The 12,287-nt window shown below is 35.2% G+C and overlaps 1 protein-coding gene across 39 annotated transcripts in view; it reads left to right on the top strand.

Moving 5' to 3' along the window:
* The window catches only part of PAM (peptidylglycine alpha-amidating monooxygenase), a 150,019-nt gene that overhangs the window by 114,547 nt on the left and 23,185 nt on the right, over window positions 1–12,287 (top strand). For 24 of the 39 annotated variants that reach the window (XM_088157288.1, XM_088157282.1, XM_088157272.1 and 21 more), the window contains one exon: window positions 10,448–10,753. The exons of the other annotated variants lie outside the window; for them this stretch is intronic. In XM_088157288.1, coding sequence (XP_088013414.1) covers window positions 10,448–10,753 — 306 coding nt within the window. The remainder of the gene's footprint in view (window positions 1–10,447; window positions 10,754–12,287) is intronic. 39 annotated transcript variants of the gene reach the window in all.

Genomic DNA, 12,287 nt, shown 5'->3' with positions numbered 1-12,287 from the left:
GTTAGATTAAGATAAATTCTCCCATCATTTGCAGGAGCCTGTCTTCAATTTTATATTGATACAGCTCTAACTTAAGTTGAATTATGTCTGAGTAAGCAAAACAACAGAAAAAAACAGTTCAGGTTTGGTTTTATTTTTGTCTCTAAAGAGGGAAAGTTGAGTGGCTGGCTTAGAAAGCTGGTTTTGGTTCTGTAAGTGCACCTCGGATAGACTGGGGAAATCAGGAGCTGAAAATGGTCTGTAAAATGTGCCTGTAAAAATTACATAGAAATTGGAGTCCAGTTTTGTGGGGCATATCAGTTTTGAGCAATGGTGTTGCCAATTCATCCATCTTCTCAAATAATTTCAGTGAGTTAGCCAGTAGGAGCCAAATTTGAACAAGACCTTAATGGCAGGAAAATTCTACAGTTTGAAGGGAGGAGGCAGCAGACCCTACAGACAGGCACATTCATACATCCACTGGGTTTGAGGTAATTGTACAAGTACATCCTTTCACAGAGGTGAAAGATAGAAGTATTTCCCTTTATGGTCTGGCATGGCATATTCTGTATGATAACCTTACCTACAAAGCACAGAGACACCAGAACTAAGTCTTTGATTAGTTCTGTTGCTGCTGAGCTGTTGCTCAGTAAATTAAACCTTTGACTTGCTCTAAAGAAAGCACATCAACAATTTTCCAATAACTCTCTGTTTTATCTTGCGTGGGTTTCTTTCTCGCTGTTTTAGCCACTTATTTTCCCCTCCTTAACGGTGAAATAAACACCGTTACTTCAATAAACACTGAAATAGTTGTTAAATTGTTCTGCTGCCATGGAGGTGATGCCATGATGATTTTTTGCCTTTTCTTTTTATATACCTTTAATGTGTTCTCAGTATTTTTAGCATACATATTTGTAATTCTTTAAGCCTAATATTTTGGCATAGTCCTGATATTCTGCTAGACAAAAAAACCCAAACATCCTAAAGGCCTCACAGCTGGGGGCCTGTAAAGCCTTACACTATCTTGAGAAATCAAAGCCCTCTCTAAAACATACTTTATAGACTAGACTGAGGCCACATCTGGGGAAGAATACTTTAAAATAAAGAAATTGCATGCCATTCATTTAAACTTCTCATTAAGTCAAATATACTAATCTAAAAAGTCTGTAAAATCATATATGCAATATACCATGTGTGTGAATTTCAGCATATTCCACTTTGACACATTGTTGCACCTAAGGATCCTTATTAAACACTGAAATAACCCTTTTATCCCTTAATCATGTTTGGCTCATAATTCTACAACCAGAGAAAAGGCATCAGAAGTACGTACATCCTAACCTGGAGGTTAGAGATATGGTCAGAGACAATTTTTGTTTCAGTACTCTTAAACCTAAGGATTTGCCTCAAAAGGGGAAAACAAAAAAGTGTGCCATATGAAGTATCTGCCTATAAATTTTGTGTATATCACGTTTGCCTGGGAACAGAGGTACCTCCTGTCACACACAGGATGTTTATTACATTGGTACATCCAAGTGTTTTTACATTAATTGCTTTTACATTAAATTTTCAATTTCACCATCTTCATTCATCGGAGGCATATTAATAAACAATGCAAATATGTAGAAATAAGCGGTAACCATCACAAAGTGAACCAGCAGTCTGCATGAAGACAAAGCCAAATCGCTGTTGTGTTAAAATTTAACTGAACTTATCTTAATGAAACTGACCTCATTATATAGTTTCTGAAATAACAGTGAAGATAAACTGCTGATAGGAAGTGAATTATTGTAGGAAATGCAATTGATTTAGACATTAGGTGTATTGGAAAATTCCTGTTCCTGCTGACATCAAGTCTCTAGTAAAACAAATAATATGCATGTTTGTTTTTTGTTCATCAGTAGAAGTTGGATTAAATTGTACTCTATAGATACAGTAGAGCAAAAACCATTTGTTAGCATTCATGATCTCTGCCATGTCTTTCTCTGTTGAAAAAATACCTAAATATGTTTCATTCTGCTTGTTTACCACTTTCCTGTGGCATAGTACAATGTAGTGCGGTTCAGGTTTGTTTTGGTATGCAAGCAGTGAAGCAGCCTTTACTACTGCGAAAGTTTGCTGATGGTGTACTTGAAAGCTTTAGAAACTTGTGCATATAAACAATAGCAGAAGTAGTTTCTTTAAAAAGAGGAAAATGTAAGACAGCTGATGGTTAATCGGATGTCCAGTATTTAATGTCTTGCTCATGATTTGATATCTCATTTTGTGTATATTAGGTATAATCATAAAAGGAAGTAGAAGTGGCAAAAATTTTACTACTAAAATTACTATAATTATTTGATTATATTTATATTATTATATTTTCCATATATTAAACATAACTAAATATAATTATGTTTAAATAGTTTAAAGCAAAATTTAAGTTTGCTTGAGCTGAAAATTCAGTAGCAGCATAGAAACCAAAAATTAGATTTTGTTTTAGAATGACATGTGTTTAGACATATGTATGTCACGTACACATATATGGGAGAGAAAAGAGTTGAAATCTTCATTGTGCTTCTGATGTTATGTTTGCCATGGCACTTAGAAAAGTACATTTTTATTTCTGTCTGGCTTAGGGAATTCAGGAGTTAATACCAAAAAAGTAACATATATTTTGCTTCTGGTGATGGAACCTGAAGCAAGTCAAAAGTTGCAGTTGCTCTCAGCAGTCGTGGTGGTACTACAAATACAGTGGAACTTTCTCCCTTATCCATCATTATTTCTTTGTTGCCCTAAGACTAAGTTATTGCAGGAGTTCAAATGGGAAAGTTCAGTATAAAGGAATGCAAGATCTTTCTTTTGGCAATGTCCCAGATAGATTCATGTGACGTCTCTTTTTCACAGCTGAATGTGTTAATTGAAATCCTATTAAACCTCCTATGTTTAAAGAAATACTGCAGTTTCAGTCAAGCATTCATATGCTAGTTTCTATAAAGCCGAGCTTCACATTTGCAGTCATTACAATTGCTGTCCTAGTGGTGAGATGGGTTTCACAGAAAACACCTCATTGCATTTCTACCTTATTGTTTTAGAGATTAAAATGTGTACAGTGAGAGAAATAGTACACAGCAGAAAGAAAATAATATGGCTTTGTAGTGTAAGGCAATTTTATGCTCTCTGATTACAGTGTTTTTCTCTAGGCTCTTATGGGAGTTGCAGAGTGGTTCTAGGTAGCTGGGTGGTCTGATGTCGAGATCTGTTTTCCCAGTCTTTTCCAGCAAAGCAAAGAACTGGAACTAAGTCTTCATATGCACAGCTCCTGCTGAAACTGACTGGAAATGTGGCTTGAATGTAAGGTGTGGAATATGACAAGAAGTACCCTGTAAAATCACACTCTGAGATGTTTCTAGGTGGACACACAAAATAAATTACAAGTCTATTTGTCTAGCAAAGTAACAGTAATTATGGATCTTAATTTCACAGTACAGGCTGAAGTACTTTAATGCAAGCATGTGTTTCATAAACAGAGAAGCTGGAATAAAAATGTTAGAAGTCTTTCTGTTCAGTTAAATTATTTTTTCAGGAATTCTTGGAAAGAAGATCTTTGAATAAGGTTAAATATACATATATTGTGATGGCCCGTTGACTGTAGGAAGAAGTTTCTTTGTAAGAAAGTTTAACATCGTAACCTGTACAAAATGGGGTCTGAATAAAGGTTACACATAAATCTCCTGTTTATTACCTGTTCGATGTCTACCCCATCTTTTAATTATTTTCAGTCGTATGGTATAGTTGCATATGACTGCACACACATGCACTCACACAGAAAGATAAGTATTTTGCACAAGGTGTTTATTAGGCATTAGCTGGAAATATTTTGCTAGGTTGTAGCTAAATCTGTGAGTTGGGAAACTGGAATGTCTATGTTGAGTTGCATATTTTTTGTAAAGTTCTGCATTTCTAAAAAAAGCTTGTTACCATAAAAACACATTGAATTATGTCTTTTTGCACCTGGCATAGAAATCTCTGATTGGTTTAAGTGAAAGAAGGAGATATGGCTCCTCTGCTCTCTGACCATCTCTGTTTTGTTTTCTTAAGGGGGGCGGGGAGGGAAGAGCGGGGGAAATGTGAAGGGAGGCCTGCAATATCTTGCGCGGCAGGTGTTGAAAGGAAGAGGAAAGGAGAATCAGCATACAGGCAGGTGATGAGTTTTTTAATAGTTTGTTTTTCTGATAATGTTACGTGGCAAAACCATGGAAGCACCATCAACCAATAAGATGATGTATTTTTCTGCCAGCATGGGTTACAGTTCTTTCTAAAATCACTTTTTAATAATCTACTCTTGCTAGTTTGTATATGACTGTAAGAAAAGAGAGGAGTTTGATTTGGTAGGTGATTAAAAATCCTTAGGAGAGGCTTGAAACAAAAGAAAAATTTGTGTCCCACTGTTGATGTGGGATGTATAGAATGAAGTATTTGAGACATTTTTAGATTAAGGCCAGATGTACAAGAAAATCTTAAGATGTTTTTAGGCTTTGACAACATGCTTAGGGTTCAGATTGTATGAGATCTCTTAAAGAGAGTACAAAAGTAAGATAAAAGTGACTTAATTAAACCTTGGAAGAAAATGCTACTAAAAGATACTAGGAGTGAGATACATATATATATATATGCATATATGCTAGGAAATTATAATTAGAGAGATTCAGAAGAGCAGAGGACTTGCTTGCTCTCTCAACACTGAATGATCCTTCTCAAAATTTGTAAATAAAAGACGAGCCTTTGATTTGCTTAGGATAAGTTATTCATAATCTTTACAAAAGCATCGTCAGCACAGTAAAAAAAGGAGCATCAGGTCTAAATAAAAAAAAATGCAATTGGTGTAAGTTGCATATCTAAGCAGGAAAAGAGTATAACGAACATGGAAGGAAGCCATTTTAAGTTGGATGTTTCGGTCTTCACTGTCTGACCCTTGATTTATATCCTCTGCCTCTTAAAATTACAGAGGGACATTTCCTGGGTGTTTTCTAAAAGGCTGCTTATCAATAAACAACTACAAAAGCTGCTTATAATATCATTAGTGGGTCTGAAGAAATCGGAAGTGTAGTACCTTGTATTAGTACACGAAGAGTTCAGAAAAATTAAGTTATATCACAAATCTAAAACAAACCAAAATTATTATTACTGTTGTTGATGTTTTTGTTATTATTATTGACAAAATGTTTTCCTTTTTAATAATTTTGCTGTCTCTTTTTTTAAAATAAAGCATGATGATGCTTAAAAAAATAAATTGAAGATAGCAGAACTCCTCTGTAATAAACATATTCTCACTTATGTAATTTTGTGAGACTAAATGTATTTCAAAGTATATACTGCATGAAATAGAAATTTGAGGTGAAACTGGTGACCATATGCTGGAATTCCAATGTCTGTAGTATATCCAAATAAGCACAGTGAGGTGCTGTGTAGTAAAACCGTTGTCTTTATTGCTAATCATCTAGAAGTAGCTAATAAATGTATTTTATTGTAACAAAATTATTGCTTCTTGTTAGGAAATTTTTACTGGTCAGGAAGGAAAGAATAGGGCAATTGGGTAGCTGTAAGCAGCCTTGATTTTGAGTACCAGGGTTTGATTTGTTGACAAGGAACACATCTCAAAAATATAATATTCAGTGAAAATTCTTCATCCTCCTTCATACTTTTACTTAGCTTTCATACTTTCCCGTTTACAAACTACTATAACCTAGTGAGTTTTTAAAAACTATGCTTGGGCTCTGAAAATATTTCTACATCAAAATATTTTGGCATAAAAGGAAAGAACAAAATGCATTTATATGATAGTAAAAGCCCTTCTTAGGGACATGCAGACATAGAATTAAAAAGAGATTTTTTTTTTTACCTTCTGTTCCATCCCCTTTTTTAGCTCTATAAGCTGCTTAGATATGTCTTGAGAGCAGATGTGGTTCCAGGTTCTTCAAATATGTCAGTTTGCCTGTGCTGTAAGTGCACATCATTGGAGGGCAGTGAGGGTGGCCAAGAAATTCTAGAGCAGCTTAACTCTTTTCATTTCTTCATATCTATGTTTCCCAGCCTTTCAAATCCCTTCAGAAGAAACAGCCTTACTTAATACTATTTCATTCTCAGGAATCTTTCCAGAGCTTTCATCAAAGCACCAGATTAAATCATGACTTGAATGAAAAGTAATAGCAAACTAGAAGACATTTTGAAAGTTTTTTTGCCTATTATGTCAAACACTGTTAAATATCACTTGAAACAGGCATTAGATTTTGTTCACTTATGATTACATAGGTTATTCCATGCCTTTTCTCCCAGCAATGTTATCTTATGTATGTCATAAGTAAGTCATAGTTGGACCCATAGCATCTGACCATGACCCTGACCACTTTTGCCAGCTGAACCCACAAAACAGAAGCACGTCATGCTAAGACAGAAACATGCAGTCTCAGAATACACCCCATTTTATTCAGAGATATTTGGAATCTCAAAGTCATCTGTGAAAACCTATGTCCTGGTCCTATCCTAACAGGACCAAGAAACAAGTTTGAAAGGAAGAGTATGAAGTCTAAATTTCCAGTGACAGACTGGGGAGCCTCCCTGAACCATCACAGTGAAACTTTATGACAAAAATACAGATTTTGGGCATGAAAATTCTCTTTTTTTCTGAAATGTAGTAAAATGAGATTTAACATATGTATCTTAATAGGTACACATTCAGGCTCTCTGGACAGGTTTACCATGGCTGAACTTTGGATCTGTCTAGCTTGATCCTGCAGTACCATGGCTAGATACTTCATTTAAACTGGAAATTGGTGCTTCTCGCAGCACCATGGTGTGCTGCTGAAGGACCATGGACAGCAATTGCTCCCTGCAAATTGGGGAACTTGGGCTCTAGTGCTGGAAAAAAAATTCTGCTTTTAGAAATAGAATCATAGAGTATATAGAGTTAGAAGAAACCCATAGGGATCATAAAGACCAACTGCTTGCTCCTCACAAGGAGCTCCTAAAACTAAACCATGTGGCAGAAAACATTACATATGTAAACTGCTTTATCAACCTTAATCTGAGTTTTTATTAAATCAGATGAAGGTCAACTCATGTTTTGCAATGAAATTACCAGTGTTATTATTTTGTTTCTGTGACTATATACCAAAACATTGTTCTCTAAAAGAATTTTGCTAGTGTAAAACCACCACAGGAAGTGGAACTTCTGGAAACTTACTGGAATATGCTTGTGCATTGTTTCATTCTTGAGATTTGGTCTTGACACCTATCACTTCTTCCAGAAACAATAAACTGCATGTGTTTGTAGCTAATTATCTTTTCTATAGAGGACACCGTGTTGATAGCTTGCATGTAAGAAATACAGGTATCTTCTCTGAAAGTGACCTAATCAGGCAGCTTCCCAGAGACTGCACTACTAGGTTTCAGTTTCTTCAGGATGATCAAGTTGTTGATTCACCCATGTCTTTCTCTAATCATACTCAGGCATTCTCATCACAACAAAGACCAAGCAATGTTCCTTTCCTACTGAGTATCTTCAGGCAAACAACATCTTCAACTGTTCCAGCTGGAGCAAGACCACTGCAAAGCAGCAACACAAGATAGTGCTTTGATATTTGCTGGATATTGCTTTGCACAGAACAGCTTTCACTCAGAATCAATATGAGGTCTGCTCTTTGCTAGTTATCTCTAGCAAATTCTGAACTATTTCTTAAAATTACACTGCTTACAAATTATTGGAATCTGCCTGGACATCACAAGCAAAGGTGAAAGAAAGTTAGATACGCATTCAGTGTATGGAATTTAGAGCAGGATTGCAGACATTGGGTAATCAGGAAACTTAAATTCTTCACTTCCATGTCTCTTGTAAATACTCTGAGTTCTGTCAATATGCCAGGACATTGACAGGAGACTTCAGCCTAATGTTTGTGCCAGAAATATGGAGATACTGGTCACGTATGTAGACTTCATGGATGCTTTTTGAACTTTGTGTGGAGATTCCATATGTTCAAACACATTCAGTTAAGGAAAGGATCACAGTTTCAGGGCAGCTGCACTTCTAACCACTTCTGTTTTCTGATGTATACCCTTTCCCATACATTCAGACAGTTCCTAAATATTTTTAACTGCTGTGGTTACAAAACCCCTGCTTAATGAAAGCTCAAAGAGGACAAGCTCAGCTTGCAAAATACCTTATCTATACCCATGGACAGTGGCTGTAGTACTCAAACTGCTCTACTCTATATGCCAGTGTTTGAAGATTCCTCATGTATCTTATGATCATTGGCTCAGATCTAGGAGAAAACCAAAACAGATCACTCTGCTTAGACTTGAATCCCTGATTAATAACTTCTATAAGGACCATTGGAGTTTTCTATAAAAGCATTCTGTCCTAAAAGTTATTCCCTGGACATTTTGTGGTTTTTTTGCTCTCTTTTCTTCTTGTCTTCTATGGAGTGCTATCTTTTAACAGTTTCTTTTGAAAGAGCTAATATCAGGCAGGTAAACAAAATAATTTTTTTGTACTTTTTTTATTTTTTAAATCAACAAGCAATATCTGTTTTAGAGACTGGATTTATTATTCTGTGACAAGACTTGCACCAGAGATAGGATGCAGGGCTTCTGGCTGGAGCATGAAGCTGTCAAACTTCTTTACTCAAGCAGAATGAGCATATAATCTGATAGAGTTCTGAAACTTTTGTAAAAACTGTAGTATATTGTTGTCCTTTTGCAGCCAATAATTACAAGTCAGTTGATTAGACAGTTGATATAGAGCTAGGAGAGAGTGAACTGTGCATGGATCATTAAGCTTGCTTTAAGAAGGCCTGCAGTTTAAAATAGCATCAGGCTTGTTTGTTTAGGGAGACTTCACACAGTTACATTAGGGAAAGCAGTGCTTTTGCTGCTCAGACCTCTCACTGGAAATGATTACATATAGGTCATCTTTAGGTCTCCAGCCAAAATATTTGTTTTGTATGACATTCATTTAATATTTAAAATGTTGTGGAAGAAAAAGGCCAGCGTAGAGTATTTCAATGCCAAATGTTTCTTTTGTAAAGAAAATTTCAGCTGTGTTTCTGCTTCAGCACCAGCTGATGGTTGCTTTACTAATTAAAAATCTTTCTCAGTATGAATATGGTTTGTATCCAAAACTCCTGCAATATATTTTTAAAATGTTTGGATTTGTGTTAAATCAGTACTTGGACTCATTAAATGACAGTATTAAGATAATGAAGTGCTCTAGCTTTAAGAATTGCATTTGAAGCAAATAATTCCTATTTGTTATACAGCTTAATGATTTTCTCTCTTCTCTAATTTCCTTTGTTATTTTCATTGAAATTGGCCCTGTTACTTTGGTAGTTATTTTCTGACAGAGTATGTCATCTAGGATATTTCATTTTCAAGGGCAAGGAAGGCAATCCTACTCCAAATCATTGAACAGGGACTGTTTAATAACATGACAGATCCTCCATGGACCATTTTCAAAATACTTAATTTCCTCTGTACCAGGTTGCAAGTGATGACTTCTGGTTCTGAATGGGGTTTTTGGGTTTCAGTTTATTTTTTGTTGCAGCAATGGTGTGGTGTTTGTTTACTTGTTTATTTCCTTGGTTTGTGTGGAAGCTTTATTATTTTAATGGCTTTTTTGCTTTGAGCTATTGTTCTGGAATGTACTGAAATGTTTGTTGAATTTCTAAGAAAGTTACAGTGATAACTGCATTGCTAGCAAGCACATTGAGAAGATAGTTTTCCCTTCACTGCCAGATGATACCATGACTAAAGAGTGTTACTGTTTGGAGTAAAAGAAGGAGTAGAACCCAGACTGAATAAATAAACTAAATTTAATGGATCATGTCTTTTTTCTACAGTGGGTGCTATGGAATCTGTTTGCAAATGGGAAATTTGTTTTTCTTACAGTTCAAGTTTCTTAGACAATGACAGACTTCAAAGAAATATGTTTTTAAAAGTAGAATGATTGTCTATTAATGTCTTTGTAAGTGAAAATTTTGATAAAACTATAGAATTTTTCTTCTTTGTTTTGTGAAAATATAACTCTGCAGTAGCTTGGCAAATCCAGATAATTCCATCATAAATATTATTTTACTGAAATGTGCACACTTTTTCCTTTCCCTTTTTCTTTCATTTTCCCTTTCTCTTTTTCTCTTGTTCGTTGTTCCCAAGAAAATCTCTCCAGAGGTGATGATTTTTTGATGTCAGAGTATCAGGTAAAAGTGGGCATCTATATCTAATTTAAAGTCAGTAGTGATTTGACAGTGTATTTTCATACTAGAAACCTGGCTTGTTCAGTTCCTAAGACTGTAACAGTTCGTCTTTGCTACTTTTGTCAATAACAGTTTGAATAACTTTGTTACATTGTACCCTGCTGAAGTCTTCTAAAACTATTCCATCTGTTATAATTGGTATATTTTCTCCTTTGCTCTTATCTTTTCTCTTTTCTGTACAGGTGATTTCTATTCACTCCTTTCTAAACTGCTAGGAGAAAGGGAAGATGTTGTACATGTGCATAAGCATAACCCTACAGAAAAAACAGAATCAGATCTTGTAGCAGAGATTGCTAATGTAGTCCAAAAGAAGGATCTTGCCAGAGACAAAACAAATCATGATGAAAGGGACAATACTATTCTTGTCAGAGACAGAATTCAGAAATTTCACAGACTAGAGTCTACCTTGAGGCTACCAGAGAGCAGGCATTTCTCTTTACAACAGTCTAAGCATGGTGAGGGAAGCTGGGAAAAAGAGCATAAAGGAGGTGGGTTTGGGTTAATTTTATACAATGAAATGCAATGTAAGTGCTGTGATCCACATTAGCAAAATCTGAAGGGAATTTCAATGGAGGCTTGAAATGTTCCCCCTCTACTTAGAGGTGTTTCACTGGGGTTCTTTCCCCCTGCATGTGTGAAGAAAGAATGTGTATTGATGGCACAGCACCAATACTTTCTGAACAGTACAATATAATTTTCTACTCTTAAGACTTTTACTTGATGATTTTATATCAGTTACGCTAGAACAAGGTACACATAGGATATAGTAGTCACAGGAAGTGAAGAATTTAATACAAGTAACTACTGTAAAATGGTTGCTGGAATAATCAATACTTTTTATGAGTTTGCTGATTTCCTTGATCTGTCAGATACACAATTTTATAAAATTTATTGCTGTTATTCTATCAGATATTTGTCTCTCATTCAGAAAAAATGGTAGGTAATTCTGAAAATTCTTCAGAAGTAAAATTTTCTGCATATTGATTTTAAATTGGGCTGGACTCTCCAAATATTCTTGTACAGGCTATTTTATTGTGCTAGAAATAGAATTTATTCCCTTCAGGTTTCTATGACAGCGGAAACCATGGAATTACTGTGTTTGTTTTACTTGCATTTTGGTCTCTGTGATATTGACTGTCCTTTACATAGCCTTACTTGCTAATGTGGAAAGACAGATAATGCAGCATGTGATTAGTATCTCATAAAAGAAGCTGATATGCATGAAAGCCTTTTGTATCCATAAGCTGTAGGCACACATGCCAGCTTTTATGTTGCAACCACACAGATTGGTGTTTTCAAATACTTTTGTACACATTATGTATCATCTATCAACCATTTGATTTTTATTTCTGTTCATAATGTTAACATGCATTGTCTCTGCTTATACAAGGTTCTTTTACAGTGTTTAAGCTCACCAAAATCTTGGGTTTATATTTAAAAGAAAATCAAAGATGAGGACTTTCCAGGGTTACATTGTGCGATCCAGTTAAATAAGAGCCTGTCAAATTATTGGCTTAGGGCAAAAAAAGAGGTGGAATGTTACTATGTGCCTGACATATATGTAAATCATAAATAATTCCATAAACCTCACTGGAATTAAATGTTCAGGAAAGTAATGTGGATAGCATTTCTACAAAAGCAGTTTGTTCAGTTTAGACTAATAACGTGGTGCATACAAGGCAAAGAAGAAAACTCCTTTCAGTTTTCACTGATTCAGAGGAGGGAATGTCAGTGAGCTGAATAAATGGCTTAGTTTGACATACCTTGTAGCGTGAATTTTAACTACAGAAAGCATTTGCCTGGATATGTCAGTAGCCTATATTCATTTGAGGGGAGTTTGTTGGTGGAGGACTAGCTAATAAATGAACTTTTAATTGATGCAATTTTGAGGTATAAGAAAAAAGAAAACTGATTTTTTTTAATTAGCATTTTTGGTTTCTTTTTAGGGAAGTATTTACATTTTTAGAACAAGATATTCCATAAACATATTTTCCTACTCAGGGGAAGAAGTAAAGCTATCTT

The sequence above is a fragment of the Sturnus vulgaris genome, chromosome Z (genome assembly GCF_052056855.1).
Source record: "Sturnus vulgaris isolate bStuVul1 chromosome Z, bStuVul1.hap1, whole genome shotgun sequence".
Taxonomy (NCBI): domain Eukaryota; kingdom Metazoa; phylum Chordata; class Aves; order Passeriformes; family Sturnidae; genus Sturnus; species Sturnus vulgaris.
This window is presented reverse-complemented; position numbering and strand designations above follow the sequence as displayed.